At 36.7% G+C, this 17,104-nt stretch overlaps 1 protein-coding gene across 1 annotated transcript; it reads right to left on the reverse strand.

Moving 5' to 3' along the window:
* Positions 1 to 1,355: 1,355 nt before the first annotated feature.
* rhcgb (Rh family, C glycoprotein b) lies at positions 1,356 to 16,619 on the reverse strand. Its single transcript, XM_053641839.1, has 11 exons — positions 16,283 to 16,619; positions 10,751 to 10,943; positions 8,654 to 8,804; positions 8,214 to 8,361; positions 7,905 to 8,071; positions 6,287 to 6,424; positions 5,956 to 6,092; positions 5,522 to 5,646; positions 4,562 to 4,635; positions 4,050 to 4,126; positions 1,356 to 2,599 (listed from the first exon to the last, which is right to left on the reverse strand). Exons 1-11 carry the CDS (start codon positions 16,497 to 16,499, stop codon positions 2,566 to 2,568), a joined length of 1,461 nt encoding a protein of 486 aa, XP_053497814.1. The 5' UTR covers positions 16,500 to 16,619; the 3' UTR covers positions 1,356 to 2,565.
* Positions 16,620 to 17,104: the final 485 nt, after the last annotated feature.

Below are 17,104 nucleotides of genomic sequence, written 5' to 3' on the forward strand. Positions count from 1 at the left end.
AGAGCTGGTCCAGACAGGCAATCAGTCATCAGCTATGAAAAGAGCTCTCACTTCCCTCCTTCCCCTCTTTTAACGCTCTTTGCCTTCTTTATCCCTCCTGTCCCCTCTCTTTCTGAATGGGTGTGACAGGCTTAATCTCCCACACTCCTCCTCTGAGTTCCCGCCGCTGTCTCTCTCTCCCCACCATTGGCTGCCTTAATCACCATCAGGGCAGACAGTACTGGCTTTTTTTGGGGAACACAACATCAAGTTTTCCCCCTCCTCCCAGCTCAGTGTCCTCAGGGTCAGACCCCCCTCAGACTGGGGCCTTTTCAGCTTTGGCAAAAGGATCATGTCATGAAAGGGGCTTGATTTAGTTTTAACAGGGTGCTGTGTCCGGCCTTTAAGTGGCAAATGAATAAACATAAGATGAGAGAGGCCCTGCGGGTTGGGGAGCGGAGGGGAAGGACCTGAATACACAGGAGGTGGGGACAGATGTATTGGAGCGTCAAAAAAATGGGGTTTGTTCCTTCTCTTCTCCACGGTACCCCAGAAGCAGTTAATTAGAGTGCTTTCTCTGCTCACATGGCTCCTGAGATCAGAGTGCTTTACACCCAGGCCTCCTGTAGAGATACATTACTGTCTGGTTTCCTTACTGTTCTGTGGGGGGAAAATATTCTTCAAGGCTAGGCTCTGAGAGTAATTGTTAAATTGCAATATTTAAACCTGGGAGCTACGTGCTACATTATTGAATTGTTTGATTATTCCTTATTAATCAATCAGATATGGTTCACTGCATATGTTCATTGCAATCACAATCTGCTGTAAAAAACAAACAAACAACAACAACAACAACAAAAAACAACTTAAAAAACAGACTGTGAACAAATTACATAATTTGTCCTTTGTATTATGTAATTTAAACTTTGACCTTAATGGCCTTTGGTCTGGTGCAATTAAGAAGCATGACCAAAGAGACATGTGGCATGGTCATCTCATCTAACATCATCCTGTTGACCTCCACATGCAAAGGTCATGAACTTTCATCCCACTCTGAGGCCAACTAGTCACTGATATTTATAGAAGAATTTTGAATAAACTGCTATGAAATACCAACCTTACCACATTATCATGTCTCCCAGCCCTTTAATAAACTGCTTTGAAATACCATTCTTACCACATAAACCTGTAGCAACACATATTAATATATTATGTTTATCATTACATCATTAAGTACTCTTTTTCTCTGGCATTTTAAGAGCTTGCCAAAAACACATTACTATTTAAATATAAACATGTCTTTCCTTTGCTATTTAACTATAAATTCTGCCTGCATATATTGATTTGCTTTGAGATTACAATTCATATTTTAAAAAAAATACAATGAAAATAGTGCATTTTATTCACATAACCTTCTCACAAAGTATGGCACATAAAAATCGACATTATCACAAAATTTCAATAAGAACTTTTATTTACAAAACCATAGGCAGAAGGCAGAATCAAACTATACTTTGTTGTAAAAAAAACAACAACAACAACAAAAAAAAACTGGGAAAACATGGAATCTTATACAAGGCAATAAAGATTATTTCTCTACACGGTTAGAGAAATGGATTTTGAAATCAGTTTAATGATTAGAACATGAATGATATGCTCATAAATTGATTATGCATTAAAGTTACAATTCAGTTGATTGTGAATTGAATTTAAATTACATTAAATTATGGAAGGTATAAATATAAATTTAAAATAGGGACTGAAAATGTAATTAAATTTCTGTTGCTGTAATCACATACATTTTTAGCATTCAAATAATATTTGGAATAATGTAATGTCAATTGCATAGTTCTATTGCATTCTTTTAGCCTTGAATATTTTCTATCTTGCTCTTACTTGGGCAGGTGTATAAAACTAGACTAAAACTATATTTTAAAAAATCTCATACCTATTCATCTACGAAAATTTCTTCTAAACTAGCATTTGAAACTTTGAATGAGAGTTTAGCTAGGTCAATCAAAGTAGAGTACAATAGCTTTTCTAGTTTTGTCATTCTAAATATATAAATGTATTCTATATCATCATATCCATGGCTACTGTTTACTATACATGAACGAGAAATGTGTCACCACCTGCTAAACATTAAAAGGGCATAGATTCAACCCCTCAAAAATCAACACCATGAAAAACGTAGAGACAGTATGTAAGTCAGTACAAACATTTGCAATTTTCCTCTTAAAAACTAGGAAGTAAGATGGAAAGTTTGAATGAAATACTGAAAAGGGGCAACGCTTCTTTTTGACTGTGACCCACTCTCTGTATGAAATAACATTTTAAAACACTTCCCTTTCCAACACTGCTGCACTTCAATGTTTGATGGGAAAATCAGGGTGTGGGGTGCAATAAAAACCATATGAACAGAACAAGTGATTTATTGTACACACACATCTTATAATCTATGGTCAGTATGATAAATAGTCATTATAACAAAGTATATAATTAAGATTTGCCTATACTGCTATTTGGAGAAACAACGCGTGGTCAGATTTGCAGAGTCAAGGCTGATAGCACGTTGGTCTTCCAGCATTAGCTCTGTTCCACATTGAAGCGTGTTTCCATCCTGTGAAATGCAGAGAAATTGTAGGTCGCCTTCCAAATGGTGCTCTGTCAAGTCATAGTGGTATTTTTGCGCCACCTTGTGGCGTTATATACTAGGGCAATAGCATATAATATAGTATATCATTTTTCTTAAATTGAGATTTAGTTCAAAATAGGATTTATATTTTCTAAAATTCGACTTTTCAAAAGTCGGCAATCAGTAATTTGTTGCCAACCAACTGACACTTAGTCATAATCTTCATCTAAAAAAAAAAAAAAAAGTAAACAAATTTAAATTAAAGTTACACAGCTATTATTATAAAATGAGGAAACAAATCTCAAGACAACACTCATTAATTTCAAGGCATTCATTTAATTTGAAGGCATCTACAGTTAAAAAAAAATAAATTCAGACTCGTTTTTATTAATCTAGCTTTCATCGACATTGCGGAGAAAATTATTGCAGTGTGTGTGTGTTTTTTTTTAATGACCATGATCAGGTGAGGAATTGTACTTTGTTACTATACTTAAGTATTATTTTGGCATATTTACACTTTATGTGATTGTTGATGAAATTTATTACTGAGTACCCTGAATAATTACATTTCCAAGAAAAAAAATAATTTATACTCCTTACATTTTTTATTTAGACCTTCAGAGTATGTTACAAATCTCGAAGGTCTCTTCTTCCCTCATCCAGCTAGTGTCTGTATAGTGATTGAATGTTTTCAAGCAAAACGGTGTAGCTTTTAAAAATAAAATAATGTTCTAACATGTGAAAGCATGACATTAACATAATTTTATCATTTAATAACATTTAATTTTTACTTTCTATTATTTGAATACAATACAAAGTAGCAACTTTTACAGTTTTAACTTGAGTACATTTTTGGCTGGATAGGTTTTGATCTTGATTTGATTTTGACACATTATCAATAATTTCACTTAAGTACAATTTCTCAGTAACTTTTCCACTCCTGCCCATGATGCCTTATTGGCCTCTCCAGAGCCAGTCATAACTAATTGCAGCATTGCAGCTTCGGGAAATACAGGTGATATCTAAGCATTTTGCAGTATAAATAAATGTTATGCAATTATGTTTACCTAGCAAGCACGAGAAAGAGAAGCTTCATCTAGATGTTAAGACAACATTGAGTCTTTGGCATAGTACAGTATTTTAGGAGATCTTGACAAATAGGAATGCTTTTCCAATTTTTACCCCATGCTAGAATTAAGTTAATAAGCCTAAGAAATTTTATTTTGTAATAGCTATTGTATTAAATGAAATCTTAACCAAAAGTGTCATTACTAAAGTGATAAGAACCTTGCAGTTAGAATGCTTCTATAATATGTCCCAAGGACAGTGGACGTTCACAGACAGTCGTTAGATAGCACATTTAATTAAGGATTAATCATGTCCATATCTTCATTTTTTTTGCTCAAGCTAATATTTTATTACTTTTTAAACTCACACTTCTGCATTCTTGTTGGTTGCCATGTGATTGTTATACTCGAGAACAGGCGGGATAGGTTCCTCGTCCTGTGGCACCTAAACATGAGATATAAATAAGTTTAATCTAAGGTCACATTCACTTAAGCAGACATACACATAACCAAGGAACACACACACACACACACAGGTTAAAAAATGCGACTTTGAGTTGTCTTCTCCCTCAGCTTCATCACCCACATGTTTCAACAAATCATAGAGTATAAACACTTTCATATTCCGTAAGCAATTACATATAAATAATAACACACACCAGACACACCTCATGAGGGCCATGTGGGCATATACACAGCTAAAATGCTGAGCTAAGTTAACCTTTACTATGGATGCTTAGTCACTATGGAAAGATGATAAGTGAGTTTATTCAAGCAACGAATCACTGAAATCAAACTGCAAGCTGAGTGAATAATTTGTAGTGTTTCTGGCGTTTCGGGAACAGTAGCATTTTTGTGGCTGAATTAAGTAAAATCTCACCTCCCAATAGACCTCGTCCTCAAAGCAGTTATCATCTGCCACAGACCCCCAGATAGGCATCCTCAGGATCAGACCTGTAAAGAGAGGGAACACTGTTCCATCATATGCACTATGCCTGTCATGTAATCAGAGAAGGAACTCTGAACTACATTTTCCAGCATCACACTCACATGACCACCTGCACCTGAATCACGTTCCTGTTAATTGAAAACTCCTATATATAGCCACAGTTTGCAGTGCACTCTCTGTCTCACATTTGTCTTTTTTTGCCTTTTTTCTTTGGTTTATGTTTAGTCTTTGCCACAGTGTTTTGCCCCAAAGTCATTGTGTCTTTTTGTATTTTGTTTAGTTCATTATTAAACTTTAAATTCTGCACTTGCATCTGTCTCAACCTCCATATCGTGACAATGCCAAAGATTCAGATCAGACATTTACTTCCAGATATATCTGGATACTCTGAATGCTATAAACTCCAGTGACTGGCAAATAAAATTAAGTGCAAAATAAAAGACAACAAAGAAATGCAATTTATAGCAACAATACATTTAATACAAGTCCTTCCTCCACACCAGATAGCTTGGCCTGTCTTCATCCATTGTTCTTGACATCATATCTATTTATTACAAGCTCCGGAAACCAAGCAGATCATTACAAAGTATTTTCTAACCATGTTTTTGTTGAGTCTGCCTTATGCTTTGGATTGTTGAATTTGTGCAGGATACATGTCATGTTTAACCTTTGTTGTTGATAAATTGTAAAATAAATGAACATTTAAATTTCTATAAGAAATTAAGCCTACTAGCATCTATAAAAATGTAAACTGTTTCACTTGGCTGTAAGTGAAATCTCATGGGACGTGTTCATTTCTTTAAACATATCCGTTATATCCCTGGTACAGTTGCATATTTGTATGTCTTGACTTTGTTTCTAGTTACATAATTCTGTTATACTTTGACATACCCACGAGTATTCCACCTCCTATTCCAAAGCACACAGCGACACACATTGCAGCTGCCTGGTAACCACCTTGGACAGCTGGGGTTCTGTTTTTGAATGACCCCTCAAAATCAAATGTGTTTATCAACCTGTAAAGAAGGAACAAAACAATGAGACTGTAAATGTGTGTGAAACATGATCTTCCATGTGTGAAACATGAGTGCTTTCAATGCAAAAATGAAGTCACTGTGCTATAATAAATAATAAAGTAGACCACAACCTGGTATGACTAACAAAGAAAAATTGAGAAAAAGATACTTCAATGTGTATTTTAGTCAAACAAACCTTGTAAGGAAATCTCACTGCCAGCAATTAAATGTTAAAACTTTTCATATGGAAATGTATAATATACTCCATATAAAATGTGTAATCTACTAGATGTTGTGACCTGGACTTACCCCTCTTTGCCATATACAGGTTCAGAAGCAGCAGCAGCTGTAATGGCTCCCACAATCCCCCCTATGACACCAGGCATTGCATGCAGGTTATGGATACCACATGTGTCCTGGATCTTTAACTTTCTTTCCATATAGGGCTGGGAGAAAAGATGATAGATTAAAATTTTATTTGATCCATATGGCCAATTCGGCTTTGTAAAAGGCACACCTTCATTCTTAATTAGAGTGTTAATTTTTTCTTCCAACAGTGAATGTACACTGATATATTGGTAGCAAACCAGTCTGATTATTTTACCTTAAGTTATTTTAAAATAGTTTAAGCAGGTCTTACTGAGATGTAAATGTAGCCCAGTGTGGAGATGAGACCACAGAAGAACCCTACTATCAGAGAGCCATATGGCATTAGCATGAACTCAGCAGCCGTTCCTACAGCAACACCACCGGCCAGGGTGGAATTCTGGATGTGCACCTGGAGACAAAGCAAAGTTATCAGAGTATGTATAAGTATGGTTTTACTTCACAATAATATCACATTAGATTTTAAGATACTAGACTGAGATCAAAACTGCTACTTCCGTATCAATGTTCAAAAACATAAAAACACATTAATTTGGAATTTTCCAAACAGTGGCATAAACCAGGTCTCCTGTCAGGGTGGGTTCCCTTGGAACTAGTCGAGATTCTTGTGTAGTTTCCTTACTGAGTAAAAATCGTGAATTGGATGCCTTTGAGAAGGGGGTAGGTCAGTTAATCAGGAACACCTATAGAAGAGTGGAAGTTGATTGATTTGCAGACAGACACTGTCCAAAATCATTAATGGAGTGCAAACTCCCATAGTCATTCAAGTTAATGAGAATGGCCAGAAGACCCATGTGGGTCACCACTATGAGCTGATGACTGTTGTAGTTGTAGAACTGTGGTTACATTCTATATGTAGCCTTCTGTTTATGTGGAATATGCTTATTTATAGTTATTCATAATGCTTTATGGATTTTGCTAATGTTTTTACATTGTATGCATGAAAAATGACAGTATTTGCAATAACTATTAACTGTCATACAACCAACTTTCACATCAATCTGGCACAGGTTCTGAATAACTAGTGCACAAAGGCATCCTGTCTCAGTGGGATGTCTGACTTTGTGCTTACTTGCTGCTTACTTGATCCCAGGTCTGTGCACATCTCAATAGTGCAACACAGTACAGCCCTGGCAGATAAGTTGCTCTTAGTGGGACAAGTTGTGAATGAGCCCACTAAAGAGACCTTGTCCTGCCCTGATAGTTGACCTTCACTATGTTTTCTGAGTGGACCAACACATAGCAATGCCTTATAATCAGCAAGGCCTCAAAGCCTTATGAACCACCTTTAATTCTGGTCAGTCGATGTGTTATGACCCTGTAGTACCACATCACTGCCAAGCTTGTAAGGGTCTGTGGGGATAATCACTCTCTGATGGGGCACCACTCACAGGAGGACGTCTATTAGGAATGACTTGCGATTGGGCTCCTTTCACAGAGACAAGGACATATTCCAATCTGTGGCATCTGGGTTCAAGCCGTAGGTAGATAACATACTTCTGAATCGCCAAAATGCCTCTTCTTAGAGTGAGGTTACTGGATGTGTTCTGGATGGCCTGCTTCTTGTTGGGGGCACAAAGGAGCCTATCCTCCAAACTGTCCATAGCTATCAGGACAGACAAGTCTGTCTGCACACATTTTGAGTGTATCCTTAGAAAGCCAACCTTAAAACCAACTGGGTTCAGCATATTTAGTGTCCATCAGAGCAAATGATTTTGTGCACATTGGGTTATTGATGGATGTTAGATTTTAGCCCTCCCAACTAATATCATGATCAGTTTTCAAAATTAATGAACATCAATCCATCTATAAACTTGGTGTAAGACCATACTGCCATAGCTGTAAATACCAAAAGACAAAATGCCCATTACCATGTCCAGTTTTCCATGCTTCTGATACAGGCTAGAAATGGCAAAGGTGGTGAGGACAGTGGCAGCCAGAGACAGGTAGGTGTTAATGGCTGCTCTATGCTGACCATCTCCATGGTCACTAATGGCAGAATTAAAACTGGGCCAGAACATCCACAGAAACAAAGTTCCTAGGGAAAAAACATAAAGCATGACACTTTAATGTCTATATACTGTAGTATATCAATCCTTCCCAAAGAATGGAAACACATTAGGAGCCGTGGGATCGGTACTTTGACATGTATTATCATGAGAGCTATAAAAGGAACTTACCAATCATGGCAAACAAATCAGAGTGGTAGACTGAGCCATTCAGCTTACTGCTATCCTTCAAGTTTGGCCGATAGAGGACCCATGAGATGGATAGTCCATAATAGGCTCCAAAGGTGTGGATCACCATAGAACCTCCAGCATCTCTGGCCTATTGGATAGAGTACCTCATTTTGTAAGTCACCATAGAGATAGGTTAATCTCCTCAAAACATTGCTATTCACAAGGTATGTTTTTCCTTTTTTTTTTTTTCCTGCTCTTTTGCATTTAGCCCTTACTGTTCATTTGTCAAATAAAAATAAATATTTGTTAATTAACCATACAATGTATTCTAAGAAATTAATTTCTTAATATTCATAGCTGTGATTTGCTACATCTAATAGTATTTAGTTTTGACACACATGCATCAGATATTTATTTTTTTGTTGATTGCATAGACTCACATGAAGGAGGCTAATTATGATAAATTCTTCTACAGCAAACAAGGTAATGCCAAACAGGGTCAACACCATGAGCTGCACAGGACTGACTTTCCCTAGAAGTGCTCCGTAGGCAATCAGACAGCCAGCCACACAAAAGTCAGCATTGATTATGCTGGACACAGAAAAACAAGCAAAAGGACATTTTAAATGTATAATTCCTACAATTTGTATAATTTGGATATGAAACCGATATATGTAGCTATATTTTGTAATTATTATATGTGCACAACTAATTTTAATATAGATTACATACTATGCTATAATAAATGCTTCAATTTAACTGAAATGCTTCAATTTAATTGAAACATCTAATCGATCAAATCGATAATAATCGATTATGAAATTTATTGTCAATGATGTTGGTCTGTGCACGGCATGGGATACGTTTACTCACTACGTTTCATCTGTTCTGAAAACACACCTCGGAGAGTAAGTTTTGGGACAAAATTAATTTTGTCCCAAATGACGTACCATACATGTACACTATGCATTGTGTACTCTACCATCTAGTGTATGAATTTTAGAAAGGTAATATCATCTCAAATGGAATACTAGCGGGTTTATTTTACTAACTGGAAGTATAAGCCATTTCCCAGTCGATGTCGCATGACGTCCTACACATAATGCGACGCCGATAGCTTTAGCCGTAAATTTCTTTTTTACTGTTTATGTCAACATTACCTTTTATACCTAACATGACCTCAGTAACCCTCAGACAGAGGCGTAAAGCAGGGTGCATTTTATATTAAACACAGTGAAGAAGACTGTGAACTGTAAACTTTACAGAGCAGCGCTTGTGTTGCACGGAAACACGACAGTGATGCACGAGCACAAACATGTATAATCAAAAATGCTGCACTGTTCAAGGGGCTGGGGAAACTGGTGCGAATTGCTTAAAAGATTTAGTTTAATTCCAGTTTATTGTCATTATATGCTGTATTTGCACAATTGTAGTGTAAATTCTGTAGTTTATTATAACAAAAATGATCTATCAGTAACGAGGCCGCATTGGCTGTCCAATCAAGTACAGTAATTCCATGGTCAGCAAACCAATTACTAGTAGTTTTGGCACTGTTGGAAAAGAAAATCAGCATCTCCATAAAGCTTGTCATCATGAAGTGCTCTAAAATCTCCTGGTTGACGCTGCATTGACTTTCGACTTGAGAAAACACAGTGGACCAACACCAGCAGATGACATGGCACCCCAAATCATCACTGACTGTGGAAACTTCACACTGGACTTCAAGCAACTTGGATTCTGTGCCTCTCCACTCTTCCTCCAGACTCAGGGACCTTGGTTTCCGAATGAAATGCAAAATTTACTTTCATATACCCCATGATTGTGGTTGTGTGTACTGAACCAGACTGAGAGATTAAAGGCTCATGAAACCTTTGCAGGTGTTTTGAGTTAATTAGCTGATTAGCTTCTGACCTGCTTCTCAGGTCGACATTTCTGTATTCTAAAGTCTTTATTCTAATATTTTGAGATACTAGATTTTTGATTTCCATGAGCTATAAGCAGTAACCACCAGATTAAAACAAAAAATGCTTGAACTACTCCACTAATGAATCTACAATATATAAAAGTTCCAATTGTTGAATAAAATTATGGGGAAAAAATGTAATGCACCTGTAGATGCACCTGTATATTATTTATATATATATGTAAGTTTTATAATTTTATAAGTTTTATTTAAGAGTGTTTAAATTTGTAACACTCAGTTTGTGGATTTTATTTGAAATAAACAAAAAAATGGTACTGAAAGTTTACCCCCCTCCGATTAATCGAAAAAATAATCGGCCAATTAATCAATTACAAAAATAATCGTTAGTTGCAGCCTACTTTGTATTCAGCTGTCATTTAAGAAGCAGAATTACAATTTAGACAGCAACATTTTCATAAATGTTTGTGATGTTGGAGGTAGAATATGCAGTGATATGAATGGGGTACAAGTACTGCTTAAAATGTTATAGTTTAAAAAATACATTAAGAAACATACACTATGAATAGTGATTTATCTTTAAATCATAAACTGCTTAATAGAAATATAAACCTACTTTTCCATGCCAATTTTGATAAAGCCATCAGCTGGGTCCAGAGAGTGGAACCAGCCTTGCATTAACAGTGCCCACTGAAGCCCAAATGCTGCAATGAGGAAGTTGAATCCAACAGCACCAAAACCATATCGCTTCAAAAATGTCATGAGGAATCCAAAGCCCACAAAAATCATAACATGGACATCCTGGAAACCTAAGGGAGCAGAGGGAAGGCATAATTCATTATGAGTACATATTTGCGCATAATAAACATGTTTCAACTAACTGAAATGAAATCTTTAAATATAGCTTAAACTGGAAATTTGCATGTCAGTTACTGGGAATTTATGTTATAATAATTAAAAAGAGAAACAACACTAAAATAGCTTGTACAGGAGAAAGGAGAAAGTTTGGAAAGCCTCAGGTGGATCTCTTTGCTGATGCCAAGTAAACTCATTGGCAATTGTGGTTCTCCCTTACAGAGTGGGACAGCCTGCTGGGAGAGGATGCAGAAGCTCATGATTCGTATTACCATCTACTGTATGCCTTTCTGCCTCTTCATTACATCAACTCACTTATGACTGTACTATGATGTTTATGAAAGAGGCATGGCACTGCCATCAACCACAACTCCACAAGGGCCAAGCTAGTGATCCCTACTGGTGAAGTCCCAGCAGCAGCCCACGCAGGATGCTGAACTGAAATGGGTGTCTCTAAAATCTGCCTTTATGTTAGCAATCACCTCAGAAAAAAAGAGTGGGATAACTACATGTTTGGGCAACAAGCTCAGCTTGCAGTCATTGCTTGCCACATGAGTCCATTGTGACCTGTGCCTAAGCCTGAGTTTTATGCCAAGGTCATATTACCAAATTGTATGAACCAGTTGATTGACTTCGCAGCGTTCCATGAAGGTGAATCTGCAGAGTGTTCCTTGTTGTATGTGCTCTGCACTACTGTATATTAGCCATTTGATCCAACTTTTCATCTGTCACAGTGGAAAGATGTTTGTCTAAATGGAAACTGGCCCACTGGCTGGCAAATGTCATCACCATGAACTATAGACAAGCTGGACGCCTGGCCCCTACCATGACATGCCACTTCATGAGGAATGTCCCCTCCTCATTGCTTACATTACTTAAAGGCACACCTACTGCTACCTGAGTATCACCGTGCTTTCTACAGGTACTCCAATGTTAATTCCATCCCTTCCAATGTTTTGAGTGCACTGAACACCTTTATGGTTAACCATAAGGTCTGTCAGTTCCTCATGGCATTGTGGCATATGTTATCCAAGTGAAATCCATGAGGAGTGAGAATGCTAGTATATAAGTGTGGTTCTATACTAACCCCACATATCCATCAGTATCACATGCCATTTGTAACCAGTGTTGACCCAGTGAAAATTTGGCGAGAATGTTCTAAAGAAAGGTGGTTGCATGACAGTGGTTTTATTGCAAATACAGCATCATATCTCACTTTCTGACTTTCTTGGAAGGTCTCAGCATTTTGTGTGTGGACACACACAAAAAGATTTTCAGGGTTCATAGTACCAGAGTTACATATGTACCCAGTGTACAAGCAGGTGCATTAGAGAAGGAAATAACATCAGAATAAGCTATGCAGTCCCTAGCAGAACTGGAGTTCAGTTCTAGTAAATAACCTCTTATCTAGGACTAGTAATCAGTGGCGGCTGGTGAAAAAAATTTTGGGGAGGGTGGGACAGACTGTAATTGTTAAATAGCCATTTAACAGGTAATATAACAATGTATAACCACTGCTTAGCTAAAAATGGAAAATTCCACTGTTAAAGCATGCAGTGAGGTCCCACGAATCAATGAAATTGCGCTTTGTGAATGGTACTGGTGTTACATGCATGTTGGCATCTTCGCCATCATAAATGTAATAATTGCGCGCTGCAGAGATGGGCTTTATCTCTGCATTAAATGCAAAATGCAGGGATGATGTATTTTTGTAGGCCACCCCAGAAGTTAGCATCACCCTGATTCTCTCAACAAAAAGCCAACAGGATTTTTCCATTGGATTTTGGATTATTGCAGAAAATAAACTCTATGACCAACAAAAGTTTGCAATTCTTACGTGTTTCATTCATTAAGATATTGTTCACAAATGAACACAATTTTTATGAATTTTTAAGCCTAAATACAATCACCAGAAGTAAAAAGCTAATGTTAGGCTATAAATTAACTACACCACCACTAAGCTTCCAACAACTCTTTCAATCTTTATTTAAAAAATAATTGGAAAATACTATAATTGAAACAATTGGAAAATACTATAAATTGATAAATCTACAAGTTGGAAAGTGTGAGTTGGAATTGTTTACAAGAGCACCCCAATGCCCCCTATTGGCCAGCCGCTACTGCTAGTAATAATGCTCTGAAATCCGCTTCAACATCACCATCTGTTACAACTACGCCAGGTGAATAAATCTAATGCAGGTAGCTCTGTGAATTACTCAATATATATTGAGTAATACATATCAGTGTTTCCTTGAAATTTCTGCCACTAGATTGGATACACAAATCCTGCTACACAAATCTTAGCAGTTCGGATTTTTTAAAAAATAAACTAGTTAACCATTATTTAATCAGCAACAAAGAGCAAATTCTGCTCATCTCAAACTTCCCACAGTTCAAGATCCATTTAGATAACATAATTGGAACAGTCAATGAAAAAGCCAGGTTTCAGAGTTTTAACCAATTCTAATGGGATAACCTTTAAATATTCCCCACAGGACCTACTTTAAGAACTCAGCTCAGCCATGTGGGCTGTTTATATGTAGACAATGGCATATTTCTAGCAATACGAGAGGCACTGTTGATATTTAAACAGGAACAATGTGTCTAAACAGTGGTGTTACTTCCAAAGTGCTATTAAATATCAGTTCGTGAATGCTACTTTCTGGAAAAGGTTGCACTGTACACCAGTATGATGTGTTTATTAAACAGTCTCAGTGCCCTTGGCGCTCAGATAGAGGAGAAAGAAAATCTGAGTACTGGTCTGAACTGAGACTGAATCAGACATTACTACTTAGCACCACTTGGGTGGGGCAGAAACCGGAGAACCCAGAGGAAACCTGCATGGACTGAGAGAACATGTGAACTGCTGCACCACTGTAGAATTCCAGAATATTTTTTTTGCATATTCTTAAGATATTATTAAGAATGAATCTATGATCTTTGTTTCCTCAGAGCCCTTAATTGGTTCTCTCCTTTTCCTCCACACAGGGAAACTGTAAAATTCAGTTTGGCTGCCCATTCTTTTAAAGTATAATTACTACAGTAACCTTAATATTGAAGAACAACTGTAGATTGTAACATGGATTATTTATCTTATTTATTTTAATGCCTCACAACTCTTTGTAACCCAACATCTAAGGCATATATCTCTGCACCATGATAGTAACCCGACTGAATCCCCATAGTCCCATCCCGTGTAACAGTTTTCAGTCAGTGCTCTATGATGGTACTATAGAGGATGGTTGATATTGTTGTCTTCTGTTTTTTTGTTGTTGTTGTTGTTTTTATTTTTTTCTAAAATTCTGTATTTTTGCAAAATAGCTTACTAATTATTTGAGTCAGAAAAATTTAAGATGGTTTTTGTTACGAGATTTCTTGACTGATATTCATGAATAGATGAATAGATAGTTCCTTGAGTAAAACACGCACTTCAATTATTGAGAAAACCTTACATTGTCCTTCATAAAGGCCTTTTTTCTCTGGAAACAAATGTCCAGAGTTCTGTTACAACTAAATGCATTTTAAAAATTGGAGTGATATTTGAGCTGGAGTACTGGTTAGACATTAGTATTATGGCTCAGTTTTGACTGAGGTCATGACTAGATTCACTATCTAATTGGGGATGCATTTGAATATCCACTGACATGTGAAGCACTATTAGTGGAAAAACGCCACAGGCAAACATATTATTCAACATGAGTCTGTTAGTAGAAAATCAGGTGGTTTGATAAAGCTTGTTAACAATAATGTCCCCAAAGTTTGGTGAATAAATGCAGCCTGTACACCACTGCTAGCCACTTGGGTAACATTAGTGAATTAGTTTGCTTTGTTTCTTGGCTAAAAAGCTACCTACGTTAACTGGCAAACGTGTTGTGTAGACTCTGTTTTTCTCTGCATTTTTGGTAATTACACCTATACTTCAACAATTTTATACTATAAAATATTTTGAGTATCAGCAGAAAAAAAGAAAGACATACAGAGAAATAGTAATTATGGAAAAAATACTACGAGATTCATCATACAAGCATACAAGATAGTAGCATGTATGCTAGCCATCTTTAAATTTGCATTAGTCAGTCCTCACAAAACTTGCTTCACTGAGATGTTTGAACAACACTGAAATTTCCCACTCATCAGTATTAGTTGGATAATATAGAAAGAATAAAAATGTATGAACAGTTTACCTCATTAAATGATCAAAGGAAACAAGTTTTTGGGACTTTTAGGAAGTAGACCTAAAAATGATCTTGGAGCTTGGTTGGGTTCTTAATTTCAGCTCACCAATACCAGATGCTTCTTTTGTCCCATATTATTGTACCTGCTGTATCTCTTAACTTTTCATTTAAGACTAAATTGGAGATTCCTGTCTCTGTTGTCACCCAACAACCCCATGTTGTTAACCATTTTATCCTGATATCCATTAATGTTACATCATCAATCTACATCATCCTACATGAAACATACATCATCATAAAAAGCAGCAGTGCAGTGCTCATTTTCTGTAGGCTATAAGCACAAGTAAATGTCAGCTGAATGTCTCACGAGATTTGCCTCTGTATTTATATGCTGTACAATATTTGAAATAAAATAACATTCAGTGGTTCTTTAAGGGTTCTTAGGATAGTTAAGGGTCCTTAGCTTCTTAAATGCTTCTGCTTGGAATCTTTTCTTCTAAGGAAATGTTCAGGTATAGAGTTCTACATAAAACCTTGAAGGGCAACAAAATAACCTTTAATGGTTCTAGATATAAATATTTTAAAAAACTGAGTTGGTGCTACTGTTTTTCTACTCTTTTCTACAGTAGCATTAACTTGTCTTGTGGTGGTTTGTATTTGTGAACAACAGATAAGCAAATTCTATCTCTAAGTCTATCTCTGATGCTGTGGTTCCATTTTTTCTTGTCCCAACTTTAAGTAAACACAACTACATATGTGTACATATTAAATATTCTTCCTTAATCATAGATATAGATGATTGCTAGTTTGACCTCAGAATGCAGACTTAAAAACTATTATAGCCTACAGCACATCTGATATAAAGTGTGCCTGGCTTATTTGATCTTTATCTTACTTATCAGGCACTTTAAACATGACAGACATCACAAAACATTTACCTCTTATATTAGAGAACAGTTAGATCACAAAACATTTCCTTCACGCAATTATGAACAATTAGAGCTATATAACGCATACATGACTGAGATTAACACCTAAGGAAAACATTTTTAAAAAATCAAGACACATCCCTAACACTTAAATAACTCTTTAAATACACGTAAATAAGCATTACGTACTTGGATATCTGAAGTAGAAGTCATTCTCACTGTCAGCTGTTATATTGTTTTTAGCTTTAAATTCAACCCAGTGAGCGTCAGATTCTTCATTATACCGCACGAACACCCCGAAGAGGATGATCATGGCGGTCTGCCACACAAAGCACACAGCCGGCAGAGTGAATCGGACGTTGGTGTTTTTGGGCCCATCGCAGTAAGGTACGATGCAGTTGCCCATTTTCGCGTGTGCACGGGAAGATCTGTGCGTGTTTGCGCACCTGGCAGCCCAGCTTCTTTTAAAGCTCGAGCGCGGGGTGTGTCCGCGCGCACGGTGAGTCACAGACAGCGGCTTTTCCCGCCACGGCACGAGAACCTTTCACAAATGTGACTATTATGAGAAATGACGTTGTAGTTATATAGAGTGTTGTTATAATAATGTGGTTTTGACACTGTGGTCGAACCTTAAGGAAGTAGACCTAAAAAATGATCTTGGAGCTTGGGTGGGTTCTTTTTATTCCCGCTCACCAATACCAGATGCTTCTGTTGTCTCATATTATTGTACCTGCTGTATCTTTTAACTTTTCATTTAAGACGAAATGGAAGATTCCAGTCTCTGTCACCCAACAACCCCATGTTGTTAAACATTTTATCCTGATATCCATTAAATGTTTCCAGTATGTTACATCATCAATCTACATCACCCTACATGAAACATACATCATAAAAATGTCTCACGTGATTTACAGCTGTATTTATATGCTGTACAATATTTGAAATAGAAAAAACATTCAGTGGTTCTACATAGAACCTTGAAGGGCAACAAAACAACCTTTAATGGTTCTA

This window comes from Ictalurus furcatus, chromosome 14, assembly GCF_023375685.1.
Source record: "Ictalurus furcatus strain D&B chromosome 14, Billie_1.0, whole genome shotgun sequence".
In the NCBI taxonomy this organism is placed as follows: Eukaryota; Metazoa; Chordata; class Actinopteri; order Siluriformes; family Ictaluridae; genus Ictalurus; species Ictalurus furcatus.

Bases quoted from the DNA above. Each gene is read 5' to 3' on its own strand.
- rhcgb (XM_053641839.1), bottom strand. From the start codon at position 16,499: ATGGGCAACTGCATCGTACCTTACTGCGATGGGCCCAAAAACACCAAC. The intron at 5,647-5,955 runs GTAAGTCCAGGT...CCTTCTTTACAG, and splicing joins CCTGTATATGGCAAAGAGGG to GTTGATAAACACATTTGATT. The intron at 4,127-4,561 runs GTGAGATTTTAC...TCTCATGTTTAG, and splicing joins AGGACGAGGTCTATTGGGAG to GTGCCACAGGACGAGGAACC.